This window comes from Magnolia sinica, chromosome 14 (assembly GCF_029962835.1).
Source record: "Magnolia sinica isolate HGM2019 chromosome 14, MsV1, whole genome shotgun sequence".
Classification (NCBI taxonomy): Eukaryota; Viridiplantae; Streptophyta; class Magnoliopsida; order Magnoliales; family Magnoliaceae; genus Magnolia; species Magnolia sinica.
In genome coordinates this window covers 61,032,157-61,052,151 of record NC_080586.1, presented here as the reverse complement: position 1 = coordinate 61,052,151, position 19,995 = coordinate 61,032,157, and the positions used below count along the sequence as shown (strand labels likewise).

The 19,995-nt window shown below is 40.5% G+C and overlaps 1 protein-coding gene across 9 annotated transcripts in view; it reads right to left on the bottom strand.

The window, feature by feature from the left end:
* The window catches only part of LOC131225884 (pentatricopeptide repeat-containing protein At2g41720), a 108,271-nt gene that overhangs the window by 72,220 nt on the left and 16,056 nt on the right, over positions 1-19,995 (bottom strand). For 7 of the 9 annotated variants that reach the window (XR_009161601.1, XR_009161602.1, XR_009161600.1 and 4 more), the window contains exons 2-3: positions 4,441-4,613; positions 1,677-1,782 (exon numbers count right to left, since the gene is read on the bottom strand). The exons of 1 other annotated variant lie outside the window; for it this stretch is intronic. Coding sequence is in view for 5 of the 8 variants with exons in the window: in XM_058221486.1 (XP_058077469.1) it covers positions 1,677-1,782; positions 4,441-4,613 (279 nt within the window). In the remaining 3 variants the exon portion in view is untranslated. The remainder of the gene's footprint in view (positions 1-1,676; positions 1,783-4,440; positions 4,614-19,995) is intronic. One more of the 9 variants, XM_058221488.1, reaches the window with a different exon arrangement.

Here is a 19,995-nt window from a genome sequence, read left to right as displayed (position 1 = left end):
TTGCTCAAGCAGTACGGTTGAGTTTCGGCCAGTTTGGGTGGGCTTCCAACATCAATGCATGAGTGTGCACATTATGTCATATGTCACATTGAACAAGGATCACAGTGAAATTGCTCTTTGTTGCTCATTACGAGAGCATACACTTCCTCTACCTGATCTACCAGTCCCCTAACCTGAGGTATGACATGAAGCCATAAAACTCTATCCCTGGTAACTTTGATGCACACAAGACCAGCCTCACAAAGCCGAAAACATGTTTTTACTAAGCCAAAACGTGTGTGCTTGCATGCGTGTGTGTGCATGAGGCAAATCCTGTGTATTTTGAGTCTACCAAAAGAGAGGCAAAGTATGCCCATATGTATCCGAAAAGGATCCACAAGATGACTGCATGAAGATCATCACAATTAATTGACCTAGTAAAGTCATGTGGGCTTGACATCTTTTGACCATAAGAAGTTTTCTAAAACGTGTTTTTACTACGCTAAAATCGTTTTTGCTTTTTAAAAGGATGTTTTTGTGATGGCCGATTGCTATGGATGATGAATTTTCAACTTCTATCTACCCATATGTGAGGCCTAGGCCCACTTAATGGAAGGTAGTGGACAAGTGAAGAGAAAGGGGGATACGTTTTGTAGTAATATGGGTCTTAGAAATGCCCAAAAGTGAAAACCCCCCTCATCTAACAAAGGGAAGTGAAGGAGCCCTTTGTTATTAGGAGGGGCACTATGGTGACATTGTCCATCATAAGAATCCTGTGCCTAGTCTATCATAAGGATCCCATTCCCATAGTGACTTGGGAGCATAGTGACAAATCTTGTTCTCAGCAATTTCTAGGCTTGGGAATTCCTTGGGAGATTTTCTGATTTTTGGCATTTTCCTCATGATAAATGTCATAAACATCTCAATGAAAATAAAATACTAAAAAATAATTATTATAATTTATAAACTATATAAATTATCTTAACTTTCAAATAATTGTGCATTAAAAGTCATGAAAATTAAAAACTACATAAATTATCTTAACTTTCAAATAATTGTGCATTAAAAGTCATGAAAATTTAAAACTTCCAAGATTTTGAAAGCATGCGTGCGTGCATGTGTGTGTGTGTGTGTCGCAAGATTTTTAAAAGCTCAGTAATATTTCTTGCAATCCTTAGGAGGCCAAAGTTTCTTCAAAGAGGAATGTGGCCAAGAGCTTCTTCTTTGTGTTCTACAAGAGAGGCGAGGGGCTAATCTTCTTCTACTCATGCTTTGGATCATCTCCATGCCATGAAAATCAGATTTTTATTTTGCTTTTGATCTACATGTTCACGATGCCCATCCTGGGTAAAGGCTTCAATGCTTTTAGCCTTATACACTGACAACACACTTCTCTTTTCTTTTCATTTTCTTACTTTTTATTTCTCAAAAGCTTTCCAGGTGCATCAATAAGTTTACCATCAAGACTTATAGAATGGTTTTCATCATGAATCAAATTTAAGGCATATTACTGTGAAAAATATTATGGATCATAATAGGAAAAGGAACGACTATAATTAGTAGATATGTGATAATGCTACAAAACAAAAACTCAGCCTCTGGAACTACCACTAAAATGTAGGAAGAAAAGGACGAAATTGCTAGCGTCAAATTACAGCCAATAAGTTTCATCAGGGAGTGAGAATGCAATTACACACGGCTGCACGAAGCATATCATCCATTATATTCATTGCCCAGCGCCATTGACCAGCTCGTCCATGTGCATTAATTAGAGCATTGTAAGTTTCAGCATCAGGCTTGCACCTAAGAGCACGCGAGATACAACGATTAAGAAGGAAGAATAGGCTGATACAATATGGCAACCATGTATGAGTACAGCCATCAATGGATGCAAAGGAATGGCCCTTAAATCTCAAAACTGCATTCAACATATCGGACCAACTAGGAAGATTTAATCCAGAAAGAAATGCATAATTACTTAGGAGATTCCCACCAGAAGAAAAAATAAACATAGCAGCCACTGCAAGGAAATGCACTATCACAATTTTCTAGCAGTACATCTTTCATGGGCATTGTTTGTAGTATCTATAGTCTTGGCCAATACTATAGGTATCAAGGGACAACGACATGAAACAGCCTGGAAGTTACCAAACTTCCAAGTATCGCTCGAAATATCGGAAAATATTCTAATGTATCATGGAAATATCAATACATTGCAATATTTAATTTATCGCTGTTATAAAATACCGAGTATTGATGATACGTGCGATGCATATCGTCAATACCCAAACAAAGCAGGCCCTTCAGGAAAAATTGAAAAAAAATATTTAAAAAATATTTTTAAAAAAAAACAATTTCTCTTAATTCTTTCGCTTCTAATCCCTTCCTAACCAAAAATAGAGCAACCCTTTTCGATTTCTTGGACAGAAAATGAGGTTTTGGTGCAGAAATCGAGATTGGAGAGCGGGTGGGCCGGAATTGCAAACAGTAAAAAAAATTTAAAAGCACCATACCTGTATGTGTGTGCGCGCTCGCGTGGGCACCTACTCTTCACAAGATAAAAGGCCTGCAAGGTCTCTTCCATCCATCATGTTTAAAGGGGGTTATTTAACACTCCAACTGTGTATTACACTTGATACGTAGGCACTTAGAAATGGTAATACATGGCATACATTAACCCAAATTAAACCAATTAAATTCTGAATCCCACTCTCATTAAGTTACAATATCAAAATCAGGTTGGTTGAGCAATAATAACCACCCATTTCTGGAATTTTTTTTTTTTTTTAATAAGGCCATTGATATTTTTCATTTCCTACCATCCAATAAGTGCCAACAATCTACTATTTTGATAACCAAATAAGAGTTATTTTTGGTACATGATACATCTAAACTAGTGCCCAAAATTTGGATGGTTTATTTTGAATTAGTTGTATGCAATGTAAGCAATTTCTTAGTAATTTCTATGTGCCTGCGTATCACACATCACACTCTGCCAAACTATTAAAGTATTCTTTATTTAAGAAGGGATAGTTGTATGATACTCTGGCAACATATAACACTTGATATGCATGCACCCAGAAATTGTACATGTGTCATATATTAACTCAAATTAAACCAATTAAATTGTGGAATCCACTGTCGCTAAGTCACTGTCCCAAAATCAGATTATTTGAATGATCCTGACCTTTGATTTGTGGACATTTGTCTGTTAAAACAGGACGATTGGATATTTTTCATTCTTAACTGACCAATAAATGTCCACCAATCTCCTAGTCAGATGAGGAAATAAACCTAATTTTTGGTTTATGACACATAATTTGGACAATTTAATTTCAATTACTTGTGCGCCAGGTATGCAATTTTTAAAAATAATTGATTAGTTGTGTTTTCATACATGTCTTCTATGATTTATAAATTATATGAACCGATTTTTAATCTAGTTGCATCACTTCTATCAGATAGCACAGTTCAGGACCCTACACGCAGGAAACTTATTGTGTCCTTGTTTTTTCTGATCTTTTGAGTTGTATGAAATGATATCTTTTCTAATATCCCCTGAAATTTCATTAAAACTTGCTACCAATTCCCCAATGTTTCCCAAAAATAGCAATACATTACGCAATAGTGTGTTTTAAATAGCTACGCTATGTAGTGTGTAGCTTATGTTACGTAGTGTAACTTAGCCTTAACGCCATGTAGCTCACCAAAATAGCTCCAGTTGCGTGTACTCTACACTACATTATAATTTGCTTATGCTACATGCTACATAGCTCACGTACAAGTTCATTTGCTCTATAATATTAAAATCAATTAATGTTTTCAATGATTTGTTACATTTTTTCTTTATTTTCAATAAAAATTAGTTAATCTTTTCAATGCTTTTAGTAAAATAATATAAGTACCAATATCAAATGAGTTTTGTTCCTCTTTCTTTACCTTTATACTTATCATTGCCCTTACGTATTACTTCAACTTGCATTTAATTGCAACAAATATCATGAAATTTGTTAAATTCCATTATAAGTCAATCTAATTTGGTGCAAAATATGATGAAAATGGTGCAACTAAGTGCAGCCTTGATTAAAAATCTAGAAGTACTACACGCTTTGTAGCTTACACATCATGCTTTAAAAGGGTAAACGCCACACCACATGCTATTCGCTGTTTAAAACACTGCACGATACATGAGACATTTCCCATGCAATACCCGATATGTTTCCATATCCCAAGTTCCCAACAGTGTGATACATGCGTCGATACCAATACTGAAAACATGCTCATAGGTTAACTTACTCAATAGAATCATCCATCTAAAAGATGCATTGCAAAGCAACATCCATGGGGACCTAATATACTCTACTCAACAGGATCATCCATCTAATCGATGCATTCCAAGAGCAAAATCCATGGGGATCTACAATACTGTCTTGGCGGAACAAAAAGTGTAATAAGCCATACCTCCACTCTTGCATCTCAAAAAACAAACCACGTGCTTGATCCACTCGATTGTGTCTAGCATGCAGCCTAATCATCATATTGTAGATATCATTTCGAGCACAATAGTTCTTTTGATTTTTCATCCAACGGAAAACTTGAACGCCGTGTTCAAGGGAACCAGCTTGGGTTATCTCCTACAATAAACATACTCAGGGTAAGAAGCATTCCTAGCTTGCTCACTAGATCTTTCATTGTACCACTCTCTGAAAACAAATTTTCAATTCAGTTTAGAAATATCCAAATTACAAATACTAAGGAAGTACAATAGAAACCTTATGGAATCTAACTTAAGCTAGGGCTTTCATATGCATCATAGTATGGACTAGAACTACTATCATACGGTATAAAAATTATGAAATCATAGGCCCCACTAGAGGATGAATAGAGTAGAATTATTATCATATGTTGTCTACGCATTGGATGGAAGCATGTGGAGCTTCTCTCATAACATCAAGCCCATTGACCTCAAGGCCCAACACAGGGAATGGTTAAGGGGATGTTTGGATGCATGATAAAAGTGAATTCATGAATTTGGAAGTTTATTAATTGGTTCCTTCATGAAATTGAAAGCTAACGACTAAACAAATTTGTTCTTTGGGCTTTTCACTGTCAAATGTAATGATTTCCAGTTTTATTGTTTAGTTAGCCAGCAAGCAACGGCTGCTTTGAAGCCGTTGCGCACTAGCGCGCCTGAATTTATAGTCGTTCTTCGGCTGGACACCTATGCTCCACTCGCCTTAATGCGCTTTCAGAAAGTCCCAATATTTTCAATCATTCAAAAAAGCCAAAGTTGGATTGCAATGTGGCATCGTATAATAAGATCACAGCTACTTTTAGCTCTGGCTTTTGCCAGACTCTTCTTTTGAAAGATGTCCCAATTATTACGTTCTTATTTGGAAATGAGGTTTACATCAATTTCTCAAGTCCTTTAGAATCACTACAGACTATACAATCCAAACCATCCGATTAATGGTCACCAAAATTGATTATTCAAATAAAATATAATATAAAAAGTCCAATCATAGATATGATAGGCTTGTATGTCTACCTCCCACCTTTGATTGCCCATCTCACTCACAAACTATTTTGATATGATGACTCTAGCCATCCAATCAATGGATAGGAAAATGGATGGTTTTATTTATATATTATAATAGAGAAAATCGAATATTGATCTAGACCATCCATCATGTGCGGAACACCTCTGAAAATGGATGGTCCATATTGATTAATACTAGAAACATTCCATTCATTGATTTGGGCTACACACGATATGGGGCCCACATCCAATTGCCCGTTTGAAAAACTACTCTGATATAATGATACTAATCATCCAATTAATGGATAAGAGATGGACGGTCCATATTTATTATAACAAAGATGTCCTGTTAGAGATATGGATGATCCATTGAGTGGGTCCCATTCGTTGTCTATCGCAACTAAAAAATCACATTGATCAAATGACCCTAACCATCCCTCAACGACTAAGAAATAGATGACCCACCTTTACTATACTTCTTTTTTTAAGTCACGATATTTTATTAAAAGAAGCTTCGAGTTAGCACAAAGAATTACGCTCCCAAAAGAAAAGAAAATTACAATTCGCCATCACCCTTCTACAAGATGCCCATTCCACTACAAAGGGCTTTGCCTTGCTAAAAATCTCCCCCACCGAACCACTCAGATTCCGAAAAAATCTTCCATTTATTAAACACTCCTACATCCAGCCTCTCCACTTCGTGCCACACCCCAGACAACCCAACATGTAGTCCAAGAAATCTCAATCGACGTGATCATATGTCTTAAGTCCAACTTGCACCCCGTGTCTTCACACCTTTCCTTATATCAAGAGTAAATAAATTCACTAACAATAAGTGCTCTATCCATAATATGTCGACCCTCAATAAAAGCGTCTCACTTCACACAGCCTAGGTTATGCCAGAATCGGTGACGGATCTCCTTCGGGTGTGGCATGAAGGCGGGGTTGGGAAAGGTAGTAAAGCTATTTGGAGACCTCATTTTGGCTATTTTTTGGGCCATTTGGAAGGAGCGGAACAAGCGATGTTTCATAAATGGAAGGTCCTTTGCGGGTGACAGGATATGTATAGTTAAAGGTTTTATAAAGGGTTGGGCTTTTCATGGAGATGCAGCTAAAGCTGCCCCTATTTCTTCCCTTCGGGAGTGTTAGTGTTGCATTGTATTCTTTCCCCCTTTTTAGTGGGCGTTCTAATAAATTTCAGTTTATCTCAATTGTCAATAAGAGCACCTTGACCACTAGATATGACATTCGCAAGAACTTTCCAAAATGTGGATGCTAAGGTCTTTGCAATGATCTTATAAGGCCCCCCAATTAGGCTAATCGATTTGAAGTCCTTTAAGTTATCCGCGCCCACAACCTTCAAAATGATTGCAATGAAGGAAGCACCTAGCCCATTTGATAGCCGACCCCTCTCATAGAATTCCAACATGAAACTCATCACATCATCTTTCACAACTTCCAAAAAATCAGAAAAAAAAAAAAAAAAAGGCCATAGAGAAGCTATCTAGACCCGGAGCCTTGTCCTTACCCAACGAATGTACTCGGCCTTGACCTCTTCCTCGGTGTATGGTTTCTCTAACAAGTTGACTTCTGTATTTGATAGGTGCTTGAATGTTAGGTGATTGAGCCTTGGCCTGTACCATCCTTCACCTATTAACAAATCTTTATAAAAGTAAACCATTGCCTCACAAACTCAGTCTTTTCTGTCTATTCTCTTGCACACCACATCAATGCTACTAATTTTGTTATTCCTATCGTGAGAACCGGCAATGCTATGAAACAATCTCGAATTTTTGTCACCTTCCTTGAGCCAAGCGGCTCTTAGCTGCTATCTCCATTTGATTTCCGCAAGAAAGCTTGAGTAATCCAAAGATAGTTTAATCCCCAACACTCTTTCTTCCTTTGTTAACTCTATCTCTTCCGCCTTCATATCGATGGCTTGTTTGCCCTTAAGAATTTCTTTCGTCTCCGCCTTTCAACTCCCCAAAACCTCTATCTTCCAGACATTCATTTGTCCTTTTAATAGTTTAAGTTTCTAGTTTAGCCGAAACCAGTGTAGCCCTCCACCACAATAGATTTCCACCACTCCCTAATTAGAAAACCCTTCACTTTAAGCCACATGAGCTCAAATCTAATGGGCCTAGGACCCCAACTTTTCTCGTCTACCTCCAAGGCTCCAACAAAATCGAGCAATGATCCAATACGAGCTTTAGCAACCCCCGCTTAGACACAAGCAAGAATAGCTCCATTCACCCAGTCAACACTAAAAATTTGTCAATTTTGAATATACCAACCTCCTCTTGTCCATTCAACCAAGTAAACTTAACACCACCTAGCAGTAAATCTACCATTTTGTGATTGTCCATCCATTCTGAGAAGTCCTTCATACTGCATGTGATTTTTCCCCCACTAGATTTTTCATATGTGAATTGATCACATTGAAATCCCCGCCCATGCACCACAGCACATCATATTTATCACGAGTTGAATTGAGTTCAACGAAGAACTCTTGCCATTTCACCACTTGATTCAGCCCGTACAAAGCCATGAACATCCATCTAGAATGGGTGGCCACCTCCTTCAGCACCATCGAAACAGAGCTCCACACCAAGAGTCCTCCCTAACCCAAATCTCTAAATCCCAAGGAACTAAACTCTCCCATGCTGAGCCAATAGCATCAAGAGTCACCCTATCACGCCCCAAATCCGAGGATAGAAGGCTTCCGTGATGCCCCGAATCCAGCACTCGACTTCCATACACCAAGTCCCGAGTTCGGCGCACCACAAGGAAGATTTTTTACTGAATTTTTTTATTTTATTTTTAATAATAATACCTGAGCATGATGATTCGTAATCACAATACTAAGAAACAATCTCCACTATAGATTTAGTAATAATACAAGTACAATGTTTTTCCAATAGGTACGCAACGTCAATATTGCCAAATCACAAAATAGAGACAATACATCGGGAAAGCTATGTCCTCCAAGTTACTCCTGCCCTAAAAATAAAAATAAAAAAAGAGGGGGGGGGGGGATAAGAAGCTTAGGCAAAAAGCCTAGTGAGTACACTCGTGTGTGCGTAGTGTACAAGTATACAGTAACAGTCAAATATCAGAGTACACAAGCTGAAGCATAGTGACCAAGTAATGCTACATAAAGCCAAGAGGATATGATGCAATGCAAGTGATGATATGCAAAGGTATGCTGGATGTATGCAGGCATGCAAATCCTCATCTAAAAGTCCACATCACAATACAGTTATCATCACTGGGAATCGCCGAGGCCTAATATCCAGAACAAGTCCGAAACTTGTTGAATAGAGGCCTCGCATACCCGCCTTGTCAGTGGGGGGGGGGCCTATAGCCATACCAATACCCACCCGACATGCCGGTAGCGGACCCATTTCGGGGGCTTGTCAAACCCAACCACATTCGCTCCAACTCTTCAGCTAGGCATGGCCGAACCTCTTCTCACCCGACCGCGTCGATGAGAGTCAGGCCTACAATGGACTTCGGCACCAGATGACCCATGGCTTCCGCCCAGTCTCGATGATGAGGCTCGAGGGTACCACTCGAGGTTTAGGAAATTTCACCCAAGGGTCTGGAACCCAGTATAAGAAACCCAAACTTCCGGTGCCCACAAATACCAACCACAATGCCGCTATGGTGATCTCATCAGTATAACCACGATGTTGCTATGGTGTTCAATCCATCTCATGAGGATGCTATGCAAAATGCAATGATAATCCACAAGCACGCTATGCAGTATAATTGCACTCAAGCAATGCTATGCATGTAAGCCACATATGCATACGAGGCAACCCTAATACCAACCAGGCTCCTCTGCCAGCCACTTCCGTTCTGCAATCCATGCTCATCGTGGAAAGGATATACATGTAATATCAGCATCGGCATAAACATAAATTACAATGTAGCACCAAGTGAGCTTTAAGGACTTCAACCCAGGGACCGTGCCCGATATATTCGCTTAGGGACTTCAACCCAGGGACTGTGCCCGCGGTCTCTCAGACCAGATAACATCCGTACATACTCCATCATGTGCACCCCGCACCAACATCCTTTACCACATACTCCATGTGCACCTTGCACCAACATACTCTACCACATACTCCATCACGTGCACCCCCACACCAACATCCTCTACCACATGCATATGATCTCCGCATGATCAAACTATGCACACCATGCACTCATCCATAATGCATGTACATGAATGTGTGCGTGCAGATGCAATATGCACAAATATCATCAGACCAATCAAAAATGATCACGGCACCAACATGGCAAAACAGTGGTATAATGTGCACTCTCCCTCATGATCATGGGGCTGTGTGAGTGTCCACATCTTCCACATCACAAGTGTGCACCAACCACATAATAGCACAATTAGGATCAATCCATCACTCGGCACCAATCGCATGGCCAAAATCTCATATAGTGTCACCACAACAGACTGTATATCAAACATGTGCAAGGAATACACACATACCATAACATGTATCAAATCCACATATAAAGATCCAAGCATTTGAAAATAAGCTAGCATTATAACATACAATCATTGCATCAAACTACATATCATATCACACAATCACCGCACATGTCATCACCACATTCATAATTCGATTTCAATCCAACATCTCAACAAGTCTAGCTATCATCTCAAGTGGACTAACGCTCAGTTCATTGCCACACTTGAATGGGCCGGTTAGTGGGTCGCTACATCCTAATCTTCTATCTTATTGGATGGTCCATTTGATTACCACAAACGATTCATTCGAAGACTCAATCATAACTCATTCACAAGGCCCAAATGGGACTTGGCATATATACATCACAAGGAGTCTCATGCACTTACCAAGAAGCCCAAAATAGGCCCAATATGTACTTCTCATGGAGTCTTACATTCTTAGTAAGAGGAAGTAACCTATGGGCCCAATAGGTTTACCGCTAATGGGCCCACAAGGCATCCACTCAAGGTAGGCTTTAAGGCTAATAGGTCCACCACTCTAATGCCATTGTGAACATGTTAGTGGAGTCCACAAATCAAGCCCAATACTATTAATAAGATGGGTTCAATAATCAATCTGACACACATCCTAAGTTCACATACCCAAGAGGTTACACCATCAGCATAGTTCACAAGTCTGAGTAACCACACAATTCTCATATGCCTACATGATCCTATGGCCACTCCGTTATCAGAAGCCCGTATGGTTGAGAGGCCACACAAATGTCACTTTACTTATCATAATAAAGGACTTAAGGTTAGATGGTTACATACTTTCATTACATCATAGCTCACATAATGGGGCAACCACTTTACTAAACTTTCACATGGTCAGGCGGTAAGTACCACAATTTCACATAGTTTAACAATCACTTAAGCACCACATGATCATATGGTTGGGCCACACATTCCCCACATACCCACATGATTTACGGCTATCCACGTCACGCATGATCACAAGATTTATGAGCTACATTTCAACACAATTTTGTCAAATCTAGCTGCCATTCATCCTGTCAGTGATCATATGGTTAAGGGCCACAACAATCATAAATCCACTTAGACAAGCAGTCACACAATTGCCCCAATTTCATACAGTTAGGTGGGCTATAAAAATCACACATTCACATGGTGTGGTGGCCCACACAACTTCCACCCATTCACACGGCTAGTTAGGCCACCCAAAATCCCAAATTCCTATGGTGTAGTGATCCACATGATTTCTATCAACTGACGGTCTAAATGAGGAATAACCATTACAATGGGTACCATGAAAATGACTTAGATTGCAGTAAATATACAGGCAGCCCCACACTCTAAAATGATCTGACAAAATAGATGAATGGCTGGTAAAACATGTATATTAGGTGGCCCATGATCGATTAAAAAGGATAGATGGATAGATTTCTCACAAACATTACTGCAACTCTAGGAAATATTTAACAGTGGACAAGTGATCAATATTGCTCCCGTAGCATGAGATTTGGATCTGACTAATCTATGATAACATAATAGAGAATGCTAGTGTATTGTGTATATGGTTAGTGGTGGTTAGTGGCCCCTTTTAGTGTAAGTGCATGTGCACACTTCCCTTTTCTCCTGCGGTGTACTATATGCTTTATTATAATAAAATATTATGTGTTAGGGCAAGTAAGCCCAACACAACATCTCTCCCAAACTCTCCTTCTTCTTCTTCTCTCTCAATATTTTCCTCTCTTCTTTACATTATCATCATCAAATCATTCTCTACTTGGTATCAAAGCATAGATCCAGGCATTCCGCATCCAACAGATTGAGAGGCGACAAGTCACCTTGCTAACATCAGCAGCCGTACGGCTAACGTCAGCATTGTACGGACACATGGACTCCGTTTGAGCTAAAAGTTTAGGGGTTTAATAGATCTTGATTTTAGAAGATTTGTCATGATTTTTTCAGAATTTATTGGACCCCCTTTCGTGGTATTTTGGGCGAAATAGAGAAATTCAAAAATCGGGCCCATCTTCCGTTTTGCTTCGATCTACCTCAAATCGGTGAGCTTTTCTTTGGTTTCTTTGCTCAAGATGGACCGAAATCTTCCTCTCAAGCTACCCATGGTGGATTTTTTACTTAAGATCAATGTTTGAGAGGTTTTTAACCTCATACGAACGTGCGGCTGGGCCGTTTTTCACTCGGTTAGGGCTTTTATTTACTGCGTTTCATGGTATTTTGGATGATTGATATTTGTTTGAGGTTTATCTCTTATTATCTTGAAGGATTGAGTGAGATAGAGTTGTTTAAATCAATCTTTCTTGGCGTAGGGGCTCTCTTGGCATAGATTTATCTCTCTTGGACTCTATTATGGCTGACAAAAGGCCCTCATCTCTTGGCATAGGGTCTCTTGAATCCAACCCCTTGCAGATTACCTCCACTAAGTTGCATGGTCACAACTATCTTCAATGGGCACAATCTATAAAAGTATTTTTAGGAGCCCGTGACAAGTTGTCGTATATTTTGGATGATCCCCCAAGCTCTACAGATGTTACTTACAAGTCTTGGACAAAGGAGAATTATCAAGTTATTGCATGGTTGTTGAATAGTATGGATTCCTCAATTAGCCACTCAGTGATGTTTTTATCCTCGACTAAAGGCATTTGGTATACACTTCATGATACGTTCTCGGAACCTCAGAATTTTTCACGAGTATTCCAGCTTATTCAAGAAATTGGTCAGTTCCACCAAAACTCCAGATCCTTAAAAGATTACTATTCGACGCTTCGGGGTATATGAGATGAGTTGGATATGTATCAACCTCTTCCCTCCAAATGAAAAGAGGATCATGAACATGCTCATAAGTAGCGAGATGATACTCATATCATGCAGTTCCTAGCTGGGTTGAGTTCTGATTATCTTCATGATCGAGATCAGGTTGTTATGCAGGATCCTCTTCCCCCATTGACAACAATCTATGCCATGTGTCAGCGTACTACTGTCTCTACTCTTCCTTCTCATTCATTTGTGCCACCCAAGCGTTCGGCACATCTTGCTGGTGATCAGTCCTCTCTTGGTCTTCGGGTACCATCCTTGAGTTCAGGGCGCATTTCTGGTTTTGGTGGTCGTGGTAGAGGCTGAGGGAGATCGCAGTCGTGGCGGCTGTAGTCTTCGTGGTCATGATGGACGTGGACGAGGATGTGATGGTTCCCACATTTGTTCACATTGCGGTGGAACTAATCACACTGTTAATTATTGCTGGTAGAAACGTGGTCGTCCTCCGTCATATGCCGTTGCTTCTGTTGCATCCACTGTTGCTTCTGAGACACAGTCTTCCACCCCGACAGCTGAGCAGTCTACTTCAGGAGAGTCTCTTATCATTTCTTGGGTTGCATATAATGCCCTTATGCGGCTTCACATTCGTGATATTCCTAAGCCTTCTCACGCAGCTTCGGCCCAGTCAGCTACTACCCTTCTTGCGTCATCCTCTCTTACCTCCTGGGTCATCGACTCTGGAGCTTCCTCCCATATGACTGATAAGTTTCAATTCTTTTCTTCTTATTCTCCTTCTCCTCACACTCAGTATGTCACAGTGGCAGATGGAACCCAATCTCCCATCTCTGGAATTGGTTCCATCCCTCTCTTTTCTTCCTTGTCTTTGTCCTCAGTCTTGCATGTGCCTCGTTTTCCATTAAACTTATTATCTGTTAGCTCTCTTACTAAATCATTCAATTGTTCCATTACCTTCTTCCCTTCTTATTGTGTGTTTCAGGACCTACAGACGAAGAGAGTGATTGGTGGGGGGCATGAGCGAGGAGGCGTTTATCTTCTCGATGATACACTCGTTGCCACTTTTAGTACCCTTTCTCTAGATCGAGAGTCCATGACTCGGTGGCATTGCCGCTTAGGCCACTCATCCATAGCTAGATTGAGACTTTTGTTTCCCTCCTTATCTGTCACTAAACTATTATACTGTGATATTTGTGAATTGTCTAAACATCATCGTGCAACGTTTCCTCCTAGCTCTTCCGGGAGGAAATCTCAACCGTTTTTTCCAGTTCACTCGGATGTCTAGGGACCAACTCCGGTTACCTCGACTTTTGGATTTAAATATTTTGTTACCTTTATTGATGATTATTCACGCATGACTTGTATTTATCTTTTGAAATCTAAAAGTGAAGTGTTTGATGCGTTTAAAGTATTTTATCATGAAGTGTGCACTCAATTTCATTGTTTCATCAAATCCCTCCATTCTGATAATGGGAGAGAATACATATCTACTGCCTTTCTATCCTTCTTGCAGGAACGTGGTATTTTGTCTAGGACGTCATGTGCTCGCACACCTCAACAAAATGGTATTGCCGAACGAAAGAATCGTCATCTTCTTAACATTGCTCGCACCCTTCTGCTTGGTATGCATCTACCTAAACATTTTTAGGGTGATGCTCTCCTAACTGCTACTTTCTTATTAATCGTATACCCTCACGTATCCTGTCTTACAAATCTTCATTTACTATATTGTATCCTCATTCCTCTACCACCTAAAGTTTTTGGTTGTACATGCTTTGTTCAAATTTTGGATGGGAGTAATGATCAACTTAACCCCAGGCAATTAAATGTGTCTTTCTAGGATATGCTCGGAGTCAGAAAGGGTATAAATCCTTTGACCCATTGACTCGCAAGAAATATGTCTCTGCCGATGTAACCTTCTTTGAGGATATTTCTTTTTTCTCCGCTCCAGGCCGATCCCTCTATGATCCTCTTGCGAGTCAGGGGGAGTATGACTCTTATCCTCCTTCCACTAGTGATCATGGGAAAACTCCTCTCCCCTCTATTCAGCATCCTGTTGGTGATATGGGTGAGCCTAAGCCTCTGCAGGTGTATCATCGTCGAGATAAATCTTCACACGCTCAACCTTCCACCCTTCCGTTTACTTTGGATGTTAGCTCAGGTGACTCTCCTTCCTCGAATTTAGATCTTCCAATTGCCTTGCGCAAAGGGTCACGATCTTGTACTCAACACTCCATTAGTAATTTCGTTTCATATGATCATCTTTCACCGTCTTTTCAGTCATTTGCAGCTTCCCTTTCATCACAAACTATTCATAGATCTCTCACATGCTCTTCAGAGTCCTGATTGGAAGAAAGCGATGATAGAATGTCTGCTCTTGAGAAGAATCATAATTGGGACCTTGTGTCACTTCCTTTAGGCCATAAACCTGTTGGCTGTTGATGGGTTTATACGATCAAGTTTCTTCCAAATGGCTCAATTGCTATAAAGCCCGTCTTATTGCTAAGGGTTACACACAGACTCATGGTGTAGATTACTTCGAGACATTCTCTCCGGTGGCTAAGCTTAACTCGATTCGCGTTGTGCTCTCCTTGGCCGTTAATTTATCATGGCCCTTGTTTCAGCTTGATGTTAAGAATGCATTTCTCCATGGGGATCTTGCAGAGGAAGTTAACATGCATCAACCTCCTGACTTTGTTGCTTCTTACAACCTTGCACTTGTATGCCGGTTGAAGAAGGCTCTTTATGGACTCAAACAATCCCCATGTGCATGGTTCGAAAAATTTAGTCAAGCTCTTTTGGAGTTTGGCTTTGTTCGTAGTCATGCCGATCATTCTCTTTATATGTCGACGATCGATGGGCATCATGGTTCTCATTGTCTATGTGGATGATATTGTTCTGTCCGGTAGTGATTCTGCTGGAATGAGGGAGGTCAAAGATGTTTTGAAGACCAAGTTTGAGGTCAAGGATCTTGGCCCTCTTCACTACTTCCTCGGAATTAAAGTTGCTCGCTCATCATCCAGATTGGTCTTGTCATAACGAAAATATGCGTTCGATCTTCTCATGGAGACCAGCATGTTAGGGTGCAAGCCTGCTACCACTCTCATGGATACTTCACGGAAGCTTCGACCAGATGATGGTGCTCTCCTTACTGATCCCGAGATGTGTCGACGACTTGTAGACCGGCTTATTTACCTGACTATTACTCGCCCAGATCTCTCATTTGCGATGGGGGTTGTTAGCCAATTCATGCAAGCTCCTTGTACTTCCCATCTCACAGCTGTCTACCGCGTACTTCAGTATTTAAAATCAGCCCCGGGTCTTGGCCTCCGCTTTCAATTGCATGGTCATCTTCATCTTTCTGGCTATTCCGATGTTGATTGTGCAGGTAGTACTTTTGATCACCGCTCTACATCCGGCTTTTGTACCTTCCTACGTGGCAATCTTATAACCTGGAAGAGCAAAAAGCAGCCAGTTGTTGCCCGGTCCTCGACTGAAGAAGAATATCGTGCTATGGCTCATGCAACGTGTGAACTCGTGTGGCTTCGCAACCTTCTTGAAGAACTTGGCTATCCTCCATCGGATCCTGTTCCTCTTCACTGTGACAACCAAGCGGCCATCCATATTGCTCGGAACCCAGTTTTCCACGAGCGAACTAAGCATATTGAGGTCGACTGTCACTTTATTCGGGAGAAAGTCGCTTCTAAGGAAATCGTCACTCCTTTTGTTCGATCTAGGGATCAACTTGCTGATGTTCTTACAAAGTCCTTGAGTCGATATGCTCTTCATCATGTTTGTGACAAGTTGGGCATGATCAACATCTATGCTCCAACTTGAGGGGGAGTATAGAGAATGCTAGTGTATTGTGTATGTGTTTAGTGGTGGTTAGTGGCCCCTTTTAGTGTAAGTGCATGTGCACACTTCCCTTTTCTCCTGCAGTGTATTATATGCTTTATTATAATAAAATATTATGTGTTAGGGCAAGTAAGCCCAACACAACATCTCTCTCAAACTCTCCTTCTTCTCTCTCAATATTTTCCTCTTCTTCACATTATCATCATCAAATCATTCTCTACTAACATAACCTAAAATAATAAGGATAAACTGATGAATGGCATGGATCTACGTCGTACTACAAAGTGGAGCCCATGGGGACTTCCTATGAGGTTGAGTTGTGTGTGACCCACCATGACGCGTGTCGACACTCAATACCATCAATCAAATGCACCAATCCATGGTGGGCCTGGGGCTTAAAATCCAGTCAATCTATGGCACATGTGGACCACACCACACACAAAAGTTGAGAGGCATATCCTCCATTAAAACATTCATAATCATTTGTTGGGCCACCGAGGCGTGGTTCACAAATCCAGCCCATCCATTATGTGTGTCCCACTTAGTTGAGGGGTCAGTCCAAGTTTCAAATGCATCAAAATTTCAGGTGGGCCCCAACAAATGCTTTTATATCCTCGAGCTCCAAGTTGTACGAACGGTTCAAGGGGATCAAAGTTACATGGGTCCCTAAGGGATGTATTTATTATATCTACACTGTTCATCTATTTTTAGAGATCATTTTAGAGCATTATCCAAAAAAAGAATCATATCCAAAGATTATCTAGACCATACCACAAATAGCAGTGGAGATAATGATTTCACCGTTAAACAATTTACAAGGCCCACCATAACGTTTATTTTCCATCCAATTTGTTCATAAGGTCACAAAGACCTGAATTAAGAGGAAAAACGAATTTCATATTGGTACAAAACTTCTGTGACCCAAAAAGGGTTTCAATGGTAGACGTTCAATCCCCCGCTGCTCTTTGTAGTGTGGACCACCTAAGTTCCGTGTACGGCTGATTTTTGGGGTATCCCAATTTCTAAAGGGGACCCATCAAATGCACGATGTAGATGATCGACATACATCATGGTGAGGCATGTGGTGGGACCCACCGTCCATGCCAAAATTTCAAGCAGTAGGACACTGCTTGCTGCAGCGTCCAGCCCTTCTGCTGTATTTTTTTCTCTCAAGGTTTTTCATAGGTGGGGCCCACATCTAGACAATACACTCCTTCTGTTGGGTTCTCTGGCTTGTGACAGGTCCAATGAGCCCAATATTCAATATGTTTTAACATACAAAAACATTACAGCGAGCCCTAACAGTTTGATAGTAAATATCAGTTCTTAATATGATTTATGATGGTGTGGCCTACCAGAGATTTGCATTGGCTTCATTTTTTGGCTCAAGGCCTAAAATGAGCTGGAAAATTGAATGGACGGAGTGGATTAAACACATACGTCATTTGGGGGGGGGGGGGCGGCATTGTGGTCCCACAACCCAAACCCCCTACTTCAAACATGTTGGGACACTGCTGGCAGCAATAGCGTCCACCCCTATTGTTGATATATATATAATGTGGTGTGTGCATGGTGTGAGTGTGTGGCCAGCCCAATGGGCCAAACTTTGGACGGTTTGGATGGCATACAAATATTCTGGTGGGGCCCACTATCAATGGGTCCCACATGAAGTCCATAACAAATTATTATTATTACCTTTTTTTTATGTACTCTCCTATGCATCCACACCATTGATCGCATCATCATCATCATATTATCACCACTATTAATCATCTTTTTATATGTATTCTCCTATGCATCCACACCATTAATCACATCATTATCATCATATCATCACCGCTATTAATCATCCAAATAATCAAGAAAGAAAACAAACCATAAGAGTGGAGGGGTGTACTCACCTTGATGGATTAGATGGATGGTTGAGATGGATGGAAGGGATGGGATTGATTGGATGGATGGTTGAGATGGATGGAAGGGATGAGATTGATGGCCCACCAAGATCACTCCTCTCTCTCTCTCTCATTGTAGGAAAAATGGTGAAAATGCTAAGGGATGGAGGAGTATTTGTAGAGAAATGAATAAAAATGTGGTTAAGTTAGCTTAATGTGATTATGGTTAGCTTAAGTTAGGATTATGGGAATTTGTGCATGATTAAGAATTAATGGTGGATTAAAGGGAGCATGAGATGGCATGGTGAGATGATGTCATGCATAGGATATGGTATGGAGAAGAGTTGACTTTGGGGTGCACATGAGAGAGGGATGGTATGGGAGAGTGACATCACACACATGGGTAGAGATTCTCTCACCCATGTGTGGCATGTGCACGTGTGCATGACATTTGTTGTGCACGTGTGGAATGAAATATATGGCGTCATGTGCACATGATACACTAACGATTCTTCGCAGCATATCTCACTAACGGAGCGTCGTACAGATGCACGGGTGGTACCTTCGCGATCGCGGCGATGGGGCGGTCGACATGAAATAGGTTTCGAAGCCTTGGGGTTCCGGTCAATCGGGTGTGCACTATGCACGGCTAGTTCAAGTCTCGCCAAGGGCGTCGATCATCGTGTACATAAGCATAAAAAATGGTACAGAATGGACAGGGTCTTACACACCCAATCTTTGGATTTAATGCCCCATAAAGAATCCATCAACTTCTTATCAACAACTAAAGCTTGGTTTCCCGAAGCGCAATCATCTGAGCCTATGATCTTTAGGACACGTTTCTGATGTGCCCTCTTTTCTTCTGACTAGCCACACCCCTAAAATTCCAGTTTAAAATCTTCATTGGAGCACTAATCTTCCCCTCATGTCCTTCCTAGACTCTTCAAAGAGACACCCCCAAATTGAGGCAAGACTTACCATTTCTCTAAAAACCTTTAAGCAATTTTTTGAAGCACTAGTTGAGTCCTTGATGCAGGACACATGATTTAATGCTAGCATGCAACGTGGAAATTACGAAAGAGTCCATAAAGTAATTCAATTAACAAAAGATGTTAACCTACCAATTAATTAAGAGTAAACAATAGGAAATAAAATCTGATTTAACCAAATCACATGCCACATAAATCAATTAAGACTAGGACTGATGGAATGATAAACTTCCAATTTAGCATAGGCACGTTCCGCACTCAATGGACAAATTTGTAAGTTTTATGATTAGGGTTAGGAAGGGGAAAATATGAAATTAGGGTTCATGGGAATTGTGGATTTTGGAATTAGCGTTTTTAGAAATTGGGGAAAAGAGGAAATTGAAGATTAGGGTTTAGAAGGTTGTGATGGAAGGGAAAAGAGGAAGACAGGAGAAGAAGAGAATACCTTTCGAA